The sequence below is a fragment of the Oncorhynchus kisutch genome, linkage group LG11 (assembly GCF_002021735.2).
Source record: "Oncorhynchus kisutch isolate 150728-3 linkage group LG11, Okis_V2, whole genome shotgun sequence".
NCBI classification, from domain to species: Eukaryota; Metazoa; Chordata; class Actinopteri; order Salmoniformes; family Salmonidae; genus Oncorhynchus; species Oncorhynchus kisutch.
Genome location: NC_034184.2, coordinates 36,815,271 through 36,829,728, shown reverse-complemented (window position 1 = coordinate 36,829,728; position 14,458 = coordinate 36,815,271). Strand labels below are relative to the sequence as shown.

Below are 14,458 nucleotides of genomic sequence, written 5' to 3'. Positions count from 1 at the left end.
TCATCCTAACATCGTTGGTGCCGACGTGGATAACAATATCTCTATACTCTCTACACTCGCCAGTTTTAGCTTTAGCCAGCACCATCTTCAGATTAGCCTTAACGTCAGTAGCCCTGCCCCCGGGTAAACAGTGTATGATCGCTGGATGATTCGCTTTAAGTCTAATACTGCGGGTAATGGAGTCGCCAATGACTAGAGTTTTCAATCTGTCAGAGCTAATGGTGGGAAGCTTCGGCGTCTCAGACCCCGTAACGGGAGGAGTAGAGACCAGAGAAGAATCGGCCTCTGACTCCGACCCGCTGCTTAATGGGGAAAACCGGTTGAAAGTTTCTGTCGGCTGAATGAGCGACACCGGTTGAGCGTTCCTACAGCATTTCCTTCCAGAAACCGTGAGAAAGTTGTCCGGCTGCGGGGACTGTGCCAGGGGATTTACACTACTATCTGTACTTACTGGTGCCACAGACGCTGTTTCATCCTTTCCTATACTGAAATTACCCTTGCCTAACGATTGCGTCTGAAGCTGGGCTTGCAGCACAGCTATCCTCGCCGTAAGGCGAGTACAGCGGCTGCAATTAGAAGGCATCATGTTAATGTTACTACTTAGCTTCGGCTGTTGGAGGTCCTGACGAATCGTGTCCAGATAAAGCGTCCGGTGTGAAAAAGTTGAGGAAAAAATAAATAAATATATGAACGGTAATTAAAAAGTGAAAACCGTAAAGTTGTCAGGTAGCAAAACAGGTTGGCAACAAAACGCACAGCAACTCGAAAACAAGTCTGCAAGGTACTGTTTTGGGTTTAGTTCATTCCACGTTTATTGTTCTTTGTATTCAGTTGTTCATGTGTACTATTTCTTATTAAAAGAACCATGGACACTTACCACGCCGCATATTGGTTCTCCGATCCTTCTCGCCTCTCCTCTTCGGAAGAAGAGGAGGAAGTCCCTTACAACAAGACATACAGTACTATGAAAAGCATTATCCCCCTTTATAATTTTCTCTACTTTTACATGTTTTTAATACTGAATATTATCAGATATTCAACCAAAACCTAATATTAGATGAAGGGAACCTGTGTGAGCAAATAACACAACAATTACATACTTATTTCATAAACAAAGTTATGCTACACCCAATGTCCCTGTGTAAAAAAGTAATTACTCTCAATAACTGGTTTGCACACCTTTAGCTGTAATGACACCATCCAAACACTTCCTGCAGTTGTTGATCAGTCTCTCACATCACTGTGGAGGAATTTTGGTCCACTCTTTCATGCGGAACTGCTTTAACTCAGTGACATTTATTTTGACGCATCAACTGCTCATTTCAAGTCCTCCCACAACATCTCAATTGGGATTAGGTCTGGACTTGACAAGGCCATTCCAAAACATGTAGACTTGTTTGTGGGTTTTGGATCTACTGAGGTAAAGGGCTTTGGAGCAGTATGCCAATGTATTTTTCTACAGTGATTACATAATCCAGAGTTTATTGATCGATTTATTTATTTATTATTTATTATTTATTTATTTATTGATTGATGAATTGGTTGATTTACAGTTCCTCCTTTTCTCCCTTTCTCTCTCTCTTTCTTTCTTGCCTTTAGCCCCCCTCGTATATCTCTACCGTTGTGGTGAAGGTCCAGTGCACCAATGAGCTGGTTGGGACAGTGATTCTCCACGAGGTCCGCATTGTAATCAGGGACAAAAACGACAACACGCCTCGCTTTCAGCAGCAGCGCTACTATGTAGCCGTCAACGAGGTGAGAGAAAGAGCGAGTTACTACAACAATTATTGCTTTTTTCTTTAGTGAGCATTTCTTTATCCCCAGGGTAAGTCACAACCTGATTCCTCAAATGAGGTTTGAAAGTCATCATGACCCTTCCAGCAGTCAACAAAGCCCAGATGCCTTACAGAGAGGGACTCCTACTGTAGTAGATTCACACTTCATTCTTTGAAATACAAAGAATGGTCCAGGTTTGGTGATCATCTAAATGAAGGACCTACCTGATTAAACAGTCAATGCATTTCTGATGTTGGCACAGTGAAATAGAGTGTAGACTACTCTGTAGCAACAAGGGGATTCTGTATTTCTATTTTGTTGATACGCCTTCAGCACGGAGACAGGGTAATACATGACAACAGCTATTATACGCATGTTAAGCAGAAGGTTCCCAGGATAACAGAACAATAGCTGATCCTCAGATCTTCAGAATATCTGTTCATTCTCTAGTGCATGAAATTGCTCAGTGGCACACTAGTTTGCATGTTCCCAGTGAATCATGGGGATCCTGTCTGTGTGCTCTGCGTGCTATAGATGTCATATTCCCTGTGTGCACCCGCAAGCTCATCAGCTCAGCTCAGTATGTGTGTGTGCAGGTGTGCTTGTACATGCGCATGCATGTAAATGTGTGCGTGTGTGTGTTTTTCTATTTGATTTAAGACAAAGTGATAGCTGTGTGAGTCAATACTTGTTACCATTCCAGACAGAGAGCACAGTGGAATATCACATTTTATTTTGTGTTAGGCATCACTGTGTTTAGAAATTTAAAATGTGTCTTATAAAAATCAGTCAGTGATATCCACACCTATATCTACAACAAACAAATTGACTTTTGGTTGCATTTTGCAGTACTATTTTTAGCATAAGTTATTAGGATTATTTTGACCAAAAAGGTCTGCAGAACTGAACAAACAAGCAAATTATGTGGATATTTGCATACTCCTTTGAAGATTGATTTTAATCTCCTACGTTTGCAGATACTGTATAACTCATTCTGAAATTACCATGGTTCTCCTCCGTCATAGACCCCAGCTGTCAAAGGGAAATAGAAGTAATTTCATATTGTGTGTTACTGACAAAATCTCTAGTTATTTCTGTTTGTCTCTTTTCCAAAATGCCATCCCTGCACAACTGCATTACATTAATGACACTAGACATTTGAGATTATTTGAGATTATTTCAGCTATCAAAACCAGATTTTGACACGACACCTATCAAGAGGCTCAGAGTCAGACATTGTGTTGTCTAGAGTAGACAACCATGACTGATGTCTACTTTGTTGACACTTCCTGTGTTTTATGTATTTCACAATGAGTGTGTGTTATTCCAGGAAACACTACTCCCTGAACAGCTATGAGTCAGACTCCGCTGCTGTCAAACCGCTCCTGAACTGAGCTGAACTCCCCTCGAGGCCCCTTTCTCTTCAGCATCTCTCTGAGTGGTTGTTATGGCTGTCAGTTGGGTGCAGAGACCCCCAGAGAAACACACATTCATGGCTGCTGATGACAATGTTTTCATTTCAAATCAGTTAATTAATTCACTCTTTCTATAGCATAACGACAAAGGTCTCAACTTCTCACACTTCTGGCAGTATTTGGCCATCTTCTATTGAAGACACACTGTGTCCTTGTGAGGGGTCAGTCATTTGGGAGGGGTCAGTCATTTCTGTGAGATAGAGTTGTTACAATGTCCTGACAGAGTGACATGCCTGATGACGGTTTGCTCCCTCTATCTCTGCCTCCAGCTCACTCCTGCCGGGACCATCATATTCACAGGCTTTGGTGAAGACAATGGGGCCACAGACATCGATGATGGGCCTAACGGACAGATAGAATATGGCATCCAGTACAACCCCAACGACCCAGTACGTGGATGTAATGCTTTCTTACTGAAGACTGACTTATTTAAGCTATAGGACTATGGAATAGTGGAACAATGTATGTTGTTAATGAAAACTATGAGTGAACACTCTCTCTCTCTCTCTATCAGGTGTCTAATGAAACTGTGGTTGTAGGGAATACTCTCTCTGGGTACATTGTTCTGGCTGAGAGACTAAACTACGAAGAGAGAACACGCTACCTGGTCATTGTTCAAGCCAACGTGAGACACTTTGCTATTTCCTTTGTTTGTTTGTGTGTAGATGCATGTGTAGGCGCATGTGTGTAGGCGCATGCCTGTGTGTTTGTGCATATTGCATATGAATGAATAAAATTGATCCTCTTGAAATTGTTTTTTGTAAAGATTTTACTTGGTATTGACAGTGTAAAGCTTGATTGAATAATATTCTGAAAGAGTTTACGTTTTTTGCCCTGGCTAAGGTAATGGATTGGTGTTTTGCAAAACACTCTGTCCGGCTTTTAATGTAACGCTGTTAAATTAAGAGTTGTAATAGTAGAATGCACAAAATTTGGTGGTGCATGGACAGTTTTCCTCTTATGTAATTAACCTGTCAGAAGTGTCCAGTTGAACAACTAGCCCATGTTAGCTAGGTAGGTAAGTTATGCCAACCAGCTATCTAAATCTTGTAGTTAACATGGCCAGATTATGTGCCCATGTGACCCTCTATAAACATACATAAAACATGGTGTCGCGAGGTGGGCGTTTGCTAATACACCAATGAATGACAATATCCATCCGAACCTTTGCCATCTAGGAATTTTGAGTGACTGGACCTTCTCAAATAGTAGTTAAATACCCCTGGTTTATGGACTTCTTTTTGTCCAAATCATTTAGATTGGGTAAATTAGTAATCGTTACTTAGATTGGTGGATGCTTTTTTAAGTTTGCCATCACCGGACAAACCAAAACCTTACTAATTAGCTATCTGTTATTACTCAAAGGAAAATGTACGAAATTGGAAAAAGATGATTTCTCGTTGGCAATTATAGTACATCTTTTGCAAACTGTTTATCCATAAATTAAATCATCATCCTCTAGAAGCTTTGATTATTTGACTGTTTTGAATGAATTGCTTGACAGACAAATATGTCTAGTTATGGAATAAAAGTGGCATAATTATACTTGCTTGTGAGTTATTAGACTATTGTGATGGTTGTACATTGCTGGCCTTAATCTAATGTTTTAAACATGTATGGTTCTACAGAGGAAACAAAGATACACAGCAATGAGTAAACAGAGCATTTAATTAAAGTAGACAGTTAAATAATGGCATAAGAATACATACATTATGGCTGTATTATAAATACACTGTACTGTAAGTCAGAGGTGTGGACTCGAGTCACATGACTTGGACTTGAGTCACAAATATGATGATTTTAGAATCAAAAATACTGCGCCTGCAGTGTTTTTTCCCACACTCTCCAGCTGGTGGTGGGAGATGGCTTGAAAGAAACAAAAATGATAACTCCTTCTATTTCAAAGTTATCAAAAATCAGCTCACTGCTGCATACAAGCACAACATTCAAAGAGGTGTTTGAGGCTGAATTTGGGGAAAGAGGCATCCCTGCCACTGTCAACACAAGATGGAACTCAACACTGAGACAAGTGAAGGCAGTTATCCAGTGTTACCATCTAAAGCTATGTCATGTTCTAGAAAAGGCACAAGGAGTTGTTGTTCACAGTATGGGAGTGGAACAAGTTGCAGGCACCATCATCCCCCAGAAAGTGACAGGGTCACAATCACCAGCCTGCTCCTTCAAACCCACATTTTCTTGCAGCTCAATCAACTCCATTTGCATTGATGCAAAATCTACCAATCTGAAGATCTGTTTTGCTTCTTTTGACAACTTTGTCATGTTTTAGACCAAGAAGAGGTTCTGTATGAGCAGCAGCAGTTCTCTTCCAACAGTGAAGTTATCAAAGCGAGCCTTGAAGTTATCCATCAGCTTCTGGGTGAAATAATCATGGTTGGAGACATCTTTGTCTCCCTGTGTTTACACCAGAAGATTGGAGAAGTGGACAAGTTCTCCCTGGAGATCATTCTTGAAAACCTCACATTTCTTCTGTAAAGCCCGGACTGCTGTTATATCACACACTGTGTTGTCCCGTCTCTGCAGCTTAACATTCAGTTGATTAAGGTGTGATGCAATGTATGTCAAAAATACAACTGTTTCCATCTTCTACTCATCTTCCAAAAACTCAGAAAACTGAGTTGCCTAGTCACTATTTTGCTCTGATAAGAAAGCTTTGATTTCCTCCTGTATGGCCCTAAAGCATTCCAAAACCCGGCCTTTGTTGAGCCATCTGTTGTGCAGTAGTATGCCTCAGAATGCCTCGTAACAGGCTGTGTTGCTCTGAAAAAGTTAATCAGTTTCATCATTGTTTTCATGACCTCAGAATACTATTTTCCAAGACACAGGAGAGATATGATTTCAGTTCAGGGTGGTCCTCTTTCAAACGTGCAACCAGTCCCCTCCCTCTTCCTATCATGGCTGGAGCTCCATCTGTGGTGATGGAGACCACTGACTTCAGATCTAACCCCCTTTTAGTCAGCATCCCTTTGATGGGATACGTCTAATCGAATTTACTATGCCTGGTGTCATAATGTCACGTCAAGCCTTGAGAGATAGAGAAATCATGAGCAGATGGGCTCCCACATTTTTTCAGCATGTTTAAAAAAAATATATATTTTGAGTTAGATGAACTTGATGTTTCCACAAGGACATATAAAGGATACTACCCTCCACAACATAACCTTCACTCCAAATCAAAACTTCAAACCTACAACTTGATTTAGGACAAAATAACATGGAAGGATTCCTACTACCAAAGATTCTTATTTCCAAGGTCGATACAGCAAATGCTCTTGCAAACCAATGACCAGCAAACACCATTCAACCTGGAACTGAGTGAGTAATATTTCATCTGAAGCTTCTTTTAAAGCCAAGAAGAAAGATAAATTACAATTCAATTAATTGAAATAAGTAAATCTTCTCCCAAGTGGGTGTGACACCTACTCCCGTTGCCTGCTGCTTTGCTGCTTGGATTCCACCTGGCGATCTGTTCACCGTCTGCCCTGGCCTGTCTCCCCCTGTTTGGTACAGGTAACCCCTCCACACACACCCCTCTCTCCTAAGCTTTCGCTCGCCTACAGCACACACTCACTGTTGGGGCGAGTGACTCTGAACTTGCAATGGCAAGCCCCAAATCGTCATAATTTTTTCTTGTGCTTTATGCTATTTGCCTCATGACTCCTGTGGGATTTGTTGACTATGAACTTGCTTGTTTACCCGACCGTGGGACAGACTATGTTTCTTCCCACACTCGAGAGTCTGACTCTCTAATGGTTCCACGGACACGTGTCCTCCAATCTTCATCTAACCACCTTTCGCCGGCTTTTGTATTCTTTTATCCTGATGGAATTGCTGTACAATATGATCTTGTTGCCATCTAATGCACATTCAAATGTCATAAATGAACACTGCAGAGTTCTCCCTGTCGTCTGCTGTTCCCTGATTGTATTACTGCTGATGATATCTGGAAATGTGCATGTACACCCTGGCCCATCTATGGTTGCTAGCCCCAATTCTGACGTGTGCTATGCTATATGCTTCACTGACTTCTGCTCTCGTAAAAACCTGGGTTTTCTGCACATTAACCTTTGTAGCTCAGGCATTCCACTAGTGACCCACCTCGACAACATCTGGTGAAATTGCAGAGCGCGAAATTCAAATGACAGAAATAGAAATATTTAACATTCATGACCAAACATGTGTTATATATCCAAATAAAGCTGAACTCCTTGTTAATCCAGCCGCTGTGTCAGATTTCAAAAATACTTTACCGCGAAAGCACACCATGAGATTATCTGAGAACAGTGCCCGAATACAAAAGCATTACAAACATATTTCAACAGAGCAGGTGCGCCACAAAAGTCAGAAATAGTGATATAATAAATGCCTTAGCTTTGAAGATCTTCTTCTGTTGGCACTCAAAGGTCCCAGCTACATCACAAATGGTCCTTTTGTTCGATAATGTCCTTCTTTGTATCCCCAAAAACTCTGTTTAGCTGGCACGCTTCATTCAATAATCCACCGGTTTCCCTCCTTCAAAATGCATACAAAATGAATCCCAAACGTTACCAATAAACTTATCCAAACAAATCAAACAACATTTATTATCAAACCTAAGGTACCCTAATGCGTAAATAAATGATCAAATTTAAGATGGGGAATCGTTATTGTCTTTACCGGAGATAAACAACAAAGAACGCGTTCTCATCCACGCACAGCCAAAATGGGAGCCACTTAGAAAAACTACAATTTCTTGCTAATTTTTCCAAAAACAAGCCTGAAACTCTTTCTAAAGACTGTTGACATCTGGTGGAAGCCCTAGGAACTGCAATCTGGGAGGTTTTGGCCTCCTAATAAACATGAAAGCCATTGGAAACAGTGGTAGGCTGATTTCTTTTTTGTTGATGGTTTGTCCTCAGGGTTTTGCCTTCCATATCAGTTCTGGTATACTCACAGACACTATTTTTTAAAGTTTTAGAAACTTTAGAGTGTTTTCTATCCAAATATACCAATTATATGCATATCCTAGCTTCTGGGCCTGAGTAACAGGCAGTTTACTTTGGGCATGCTTTTCATCCGGACGTCAAAATAACTAAAATGTATAAATTGAAAGTGTGGGTTTATAGTTCCAATCCAGATGTGTTGGTCATTACTGAGACGTGAAGAAAGAGTTTTTTGAACACTGATGTTAACCTTTCTGGTTATAACCTTTTTCAACAAAGCAGATCTTCCAAAGGTGGTGGAGTATTAATGTGTCCTGCTAGGTGACCTAAAATGGGAGATGCTTAAACCACCTGACCAAGTCCTAAAGCTATGGGGCTTATTACCAGTCCCACAAGGTATGACTCCAAACAACCTCTAAAGGCTACTCCTTGATGTTATCCTCGCAAATAATCCCGATAGGTATCAGTCTGGTGCTTTCTGTAATGACCTTAGTGATCACTGTTTTATAGCCTGTGTTCGTAATGGCTGCTCAGTGAAACGACCTGTCCAGATTTGTCAAAGATGCTTACTAAAAAATATTAATGAGCAAGCCTTCCTTCATGACCTGGCCTCTGTAAATTGGACCTTATTTTTTATATTTTCAGTGGTAATCTTAACAAACATGCCCCATAAAGAAAACAAGAATTAAAAACAGGTTCAGCCCCTGGTTCGACCATGACTCCACCTCAATAATTCCATTTGGCGAAAGGCACACGCATATAGACAAATGAGAAATTAGTGCACGCAGGCTATCCTGAAGGCCAAAGTTAGTTACTCTAACCTGTTTGGGGTAGGGGGCAGCATTTTCACTTTTGGATGAATAGCATGCCCAAACTGAACTGCTTCCTAATCTGTCCCTAATATATCCATATTATTATTAGTAGTGGTAATATTGGATAGAAAAAAATCTGAAGTTTCTAAATCATGACTGTGAGTATAACTGTCACCCCCTGGCCTTAGTATTTTGTGTTTTCTTTATTATTGTGGTTAGGCCAGGGTGTGACATGGGTGATTATGTGTTTGTCTTGTCTAGTGGTTTTGTAGATTGATGGGGATGTGTGTAGTATAGTATTCTAGGTAAGTCTATGGTTGCCTGGAGTGGTTTATCGATGTCTCTGATTGTGAACCATATTTAGGCAGCCATATTCTTTGAGTATTCCGTGGGTGATTGTTCCTGTCTCTGTGTTTGTTGCACCAGATAGTGCTGTTTTGTTTTTTTTCACATTTCTTGTTTTGTATATTGTTCATTTTTCATCTTTCATTAAAGATGTATAAAGATAACCACGCTGCATTTTGGTCCTCCTCTCTTTCACCAGAAGAAAACCATAACAATAACAGAACTTATTTAGCGGGCGAAACCCAGAGGACAAACCATTCAGATTTTTTTTTTAAAGTCACTGTCTTTTCAATATCATTTCATGGGGAATCCAGAATTCTAATCGACTTTCCTGCAGTTCCTACCACTTCGACTGGATGTCACCAGTTTGTAGAAATTGGTTGAGGTTTTTCCTTTTTGTAATGAAGAAGTACCATAGCTCAGAACGAACGTCTCTTCATGTGTACCTTTTGATAGAGGCGCGTAACCAGAAAAGTAGCTTCAGTTTGTTTTGCTCCTGTATTGAACACATATCATCCCGTCTTCAATTTGATTGATTATATATGTTTAGAAATACCTAAAGTTGTATTACAAAAGTAGTTTGAAATGTTTTGGAAAAGTTTACAGGTAAACTTTGAGATATTTTGTAGCGAAGTTGCGTAAGTTGGAAGCTGTGTTTTTCTGGATCAAACGTGCCAAATAAATTGACACTTTGGATATATATCGACGGAATTAATCGAACAAAAGGACCATCTGTGATGTTTATGGGACATAGGAGTGCCAACAAAAGAAGCTCGTCAAAGGTAAGGCATGATTTATATTTTATTTCTGCGTTTTGTGTCGCGCCTGCAGACTTGAAATATGCTCCTCTTTCATTGTTTACTGTTGTGCTATCATCAGATAAAAGCATCTTATGCTTTCGCCGAAAAGCCTTTTTGAAATCTGACATGTTAGCTGGATTCACAACGAGTGTAGCTTTAATTTCCTATCTTTCATGTGTAATTTAATGAATGTTAGATTTTTATAGAAATGTATTTGAATTTGCCGCTCTGCATTTTCCCTGGCTATTGGCCATGTGGGACGCAAGCGTCCTGCCTACCCCAGAGAGGTTAAGGAGCAGTTCTAACCCCAAGAAGTTCTGAAAAACGGTTAAAGACCTGGAGAATAAACCCTCCTCCTCCTCACAGCTGCCTGTGTGTTTTAAAGTTTTTGATGTTGTTGTTACTGACAAGGAGCATATGGCTGAGCTCTGTAATCACCACTTCATTAACCTCTCTGGGATATGTGGGATGCTAGCTAACATGAAAACAGCTCTGCTGGCAACAATTTCATTACACTTTTTTTGACGACGTTTACTGACACTGACCATATTCAACAAGCTTTGTATACTTTAGCTTAAGACATGAAGCTAGCTAGCTAAGTTAACAATGACCCTAGCTAGGTAAACAACTATGATCTTAGTGCCAAATCATGTCGTTACTACCCTGCATGAATCTGCTGGGAGCTAACCAACCAGGTTCATTGTTTGCTAGCAAACATTAGGCTCTAACTAGCAACGCAAACGGCTCTGGGATACGAATAATAATGTCATACACGTAATGTTAGCTAAGGAGCCAGCCAGATAACGTTAGCTACCTAGCTAACAGTACACATTAGCTTGAAATGTAACGTGTAATTTCTGAAATTGTAGCTACAGCAGATAGACTATCTTACAAATATACATCATGATGCGTCTCCCTGTCACAGATGTCATGCCAAGTTTGTCCTTAGTTAGAAGATGTAATCCGGTGACAGGTGTTTTCTCCATCTCTTTAGCAATCATACTCTAATTCCACTGATTTCAAAACTTGATCCTCCAGAATGCAGAGAGCAATGCTTATGCAGTTCCCCTACACAATATATTCAAAAAAGATGAATTCGACAGGAATACCAACACAGATTGACCAACTCAAATAGACAGAAGCCTTCTCCATTTGAAGTTGGAAGTTTACATACACTTAGGTTGGAGTCAGTAAAACTCATTTTTCAACCACTCCCCAAATTTCTTAACAAACTATAGTTTTGGCAAGTCGGTTAGGACATCTACTTTGTGCATGACACAACTAATTTCTGCAACAATTGTTTACAGACAGATTATTTCACTTATAATTCACTGTATCACAATTCCAGTGGGTCAGAGGTTTACAGTACATACACTAAGTTGACTGTGCCTTTAAACAGCTTGGAAAATTCCAGAAAATTATGTCATAGCTTATAAGCTTCTGATAGGCTAATGAAATAATTTGAGTCAATTGGAGGTGTACCTGGGGATGTATTTCAATAGTACGCAAGTTTAAACACCATGGGACCACGCAGCCATCATACCGCTCAGGAAGGAAACAAAAAGACAAACAAATAAACACAGCTTTACAAATAGCTTTACATTTACCTAACACATAATTACTTTGAGTCCAAAACTACCTAACTGAAATGTCGGTCCCTCCTTCATGTTGACGTAATTACTTATTTTCTAATTTGCATAAAGACTCCAGGCTCTCTTTGGAGCTCTGTCATATTATTGTTTAGCATATCAGGATAGATTTAATTAGAGCTTTTACTAGAGCAAGGCAGTGGCCCCCAGACTACCAACAGGCCACAGGAGGGAGGTAGACATATGGGAAATCAAGTGGTGGGAAATTAGGCTGGTTTTGGCTCTTGAGTGGCGCAGCGGTCTAAGGTACTGCATCTCAGTGCAAGAGGCGTCACTATAGTACCTGGTTCGAATCCATGCTGTCTCACATCCGGCCGTGATTGGAAGTCCCATAGTGCTGCGCACAATTGGCCCAGCATCGTCCGGGTTTTGCCGGAGTAGGCCGACATTATAAATCAGAATTTGTTCTTAACTGACTTGTCCAGTTAAATAAAGGTTGTAGGCCGTGCCTATTTCTCCTGGTCAGTAGCCGTGAGGAGTCCCTGACAAGGATTATGAATCGGACACTGTTATGCTACCTGTGATCATTATCAACATCATTATCCCAGAAACTAGACCAACTCCAATTTGCATTCCCCCCCTGCAGATCCACAGATGATGCAATCTCTATTGCACTTCACACTTCCCTTTCCCACCTGGACAAAATTAACACCTATGTGAGATGCTATTCATTGACTACAGCTCAACATTCAACAGCATAGTGCCCTCACCATAGTTCCCATCACTAAGCTAGGGAGCCTGGGACTAAACACCTCCCTCTGCAACTGGATCCTGGACTTCCTGACGGGCCGCCCCCAGGTGGTAAGGGTAGGTAACAACACATCTGCCCCGCTGATCCTCAACACTTGGGCCACCTCAGGGGTGCGAGCTCAGTCCCCTCAAGTACTCCCTGTTCACTCATAACTGCACAGCCAGGCATGACTCCAACACCATCATTAAGTTTGCAGATGACACAACAGTGGTAGGCCTGATCACTGACAACGATGAGACAGCCTATAGGTAGGAGGTCAGAGACCTGACCATATGGTGTATGGACAACAACCTCTCCCTCAACGTGATTAAGACAAAGGAGATGATTGTGGACTACAGGAAAAGGAGGACCGAGCACACCCCCATTCTCATTGACAGGGCTGTTGTGGAGCAGGTTGAGAACTTCAAGTTCCTTGGCGTCCACATCACCAACAAACGAACATGGTCCAAGCACACCAAAACAGCTGTGAAGAAGGGCACGACAAAACCTATTCCCCCTCAGGAGACTGAAAATATTAAGGCATGGGTCCTCGGATCCTCACAAGGTTTTGTACAGCTGCACCATCGAGAGCATCCTGACAGGTTGCATCACTGTCTGGTATGGCAACTGCTCAGCCTCCGACCACAAGGCACTACAGAGGGTAGTGCGTATGGCCCAATACATCACTGGGGCCAATCTTCCTGCCATCCCAGACCTCTATACCAGGCGGTGTTAGAGGAATGCCCTAAAAATGATCAAAGACTCCAGCCACCCTAGTCATAGACTGTACTCTCTGCTCCCGCACGGCAAACGGTACCAGAACGCAAAGTCTGTGTCGAAAAGGCCTCTAAACATCTTCTACCCCAAGCCATAAGATTCCTGAACATCTAATCAAATGTCAACCCAGACAATGTACGCTGCTGCTATTCTCTGTTATTTTCTATGCATAGTCACTTTAATAACTTTACCTACGTAAATATTACCTCAATTACCTCGACACCGGTGCCCCCGCACATTGACTATGATCTGTTGTCCCCTGTATGTAGCCCCACTATTGTTATTTTTTACTGCTGTTTTTAAATGACTTGTTATTTTTATCTTACTTTTTTCAGGTATTTCTTAAAACTGCATTGTTGGTTAAGGGCTTGTAAGTAAGCATTTCACTGTAAGGTCTACACCCTTTGTATTCGGCGCATGTGACAAATAACATTTGATTTGATTTTGACAGTATGATTACACATGAGAAGAAGAAGAAAATGAAGAGAGGAAAGGGGGATTGAGATAGGGAGAAGACAGAATGTCACAGAGACAGACAGACTAAAGAGGAACAGAGGAAATTGATTTATTTGCTTTGTTTCCCCAGTAAATATGGATGACAGGGGCATATGCTGCTCCCAGAGATTTCATCTTACCTTTACCAATGTCAGAAGAGTTTAGAGGGAGAAGGACATGGCATGTTTTTTTTCTTATTTTTCTAAGGGGTGGATCAGCTTAGTATTGCGGAAAGAATGTTGCTTCCTTCAATGTAATTGTTCTGCATCATTTCCAATCCCCCATATATTTTTGGGGGTAAATATATATCCCATACACGCATGCATACATATACACATATATACATACACATACCTATATAGACGTACATATTTTTTTAAGAATATACCTTTATTATTATTCCCCGCAAACCCTTCCGACGATCCCCCAATTGGAGTAAACTAAAAAACACCCTAACCCTAAATCTTATACACATTTTACAGACACAGTCTACTTTACAATAGTTCTCGTTTGTTCTTAGTCCTTCCTCTATTTCTGATGTCCATCCAGTTTGATGATTTCTATTTGTAACTATGCTATTTCACAGACGTTCTGAACCTATATACATTTTACAGATCCTGTATGTTTTACATTGTTTACAGTATCTTGTTATTAGTCCC

At 40.8% G+C, this 14,458-nt stretch overlaps 1 protein-coding gene across 1 annotated transcript in view; it reads left to right on the top strand.

Annotated features, from left to right (window-relative positions):
• LOC109898852 (protocadherin-15) overlaps window positions 1-14,458 on the top strand; it is a 207,684-nt gene that overhangs the window by 39,745 nt on the left and 153,481 nt on the right. Inside the window, exons 3-5 of the mRNA XM_031835700.1 lie at window positions 1,600-1,755; window positions 3,521-3,640; window positions 3,766-3,876. Of these exons, the coding sequence (XP_031691560.1) occupies window positions 1,600-1,755; window positions 3,521-3,640; window positions 3,766-3,876 (387 nt within the window). The remainder of the gene's footprint in view (window positions 1-1,599; window positions 1,756-3,520; window positions 3,641-3,765; window positions 3,877-14,458) is intronic.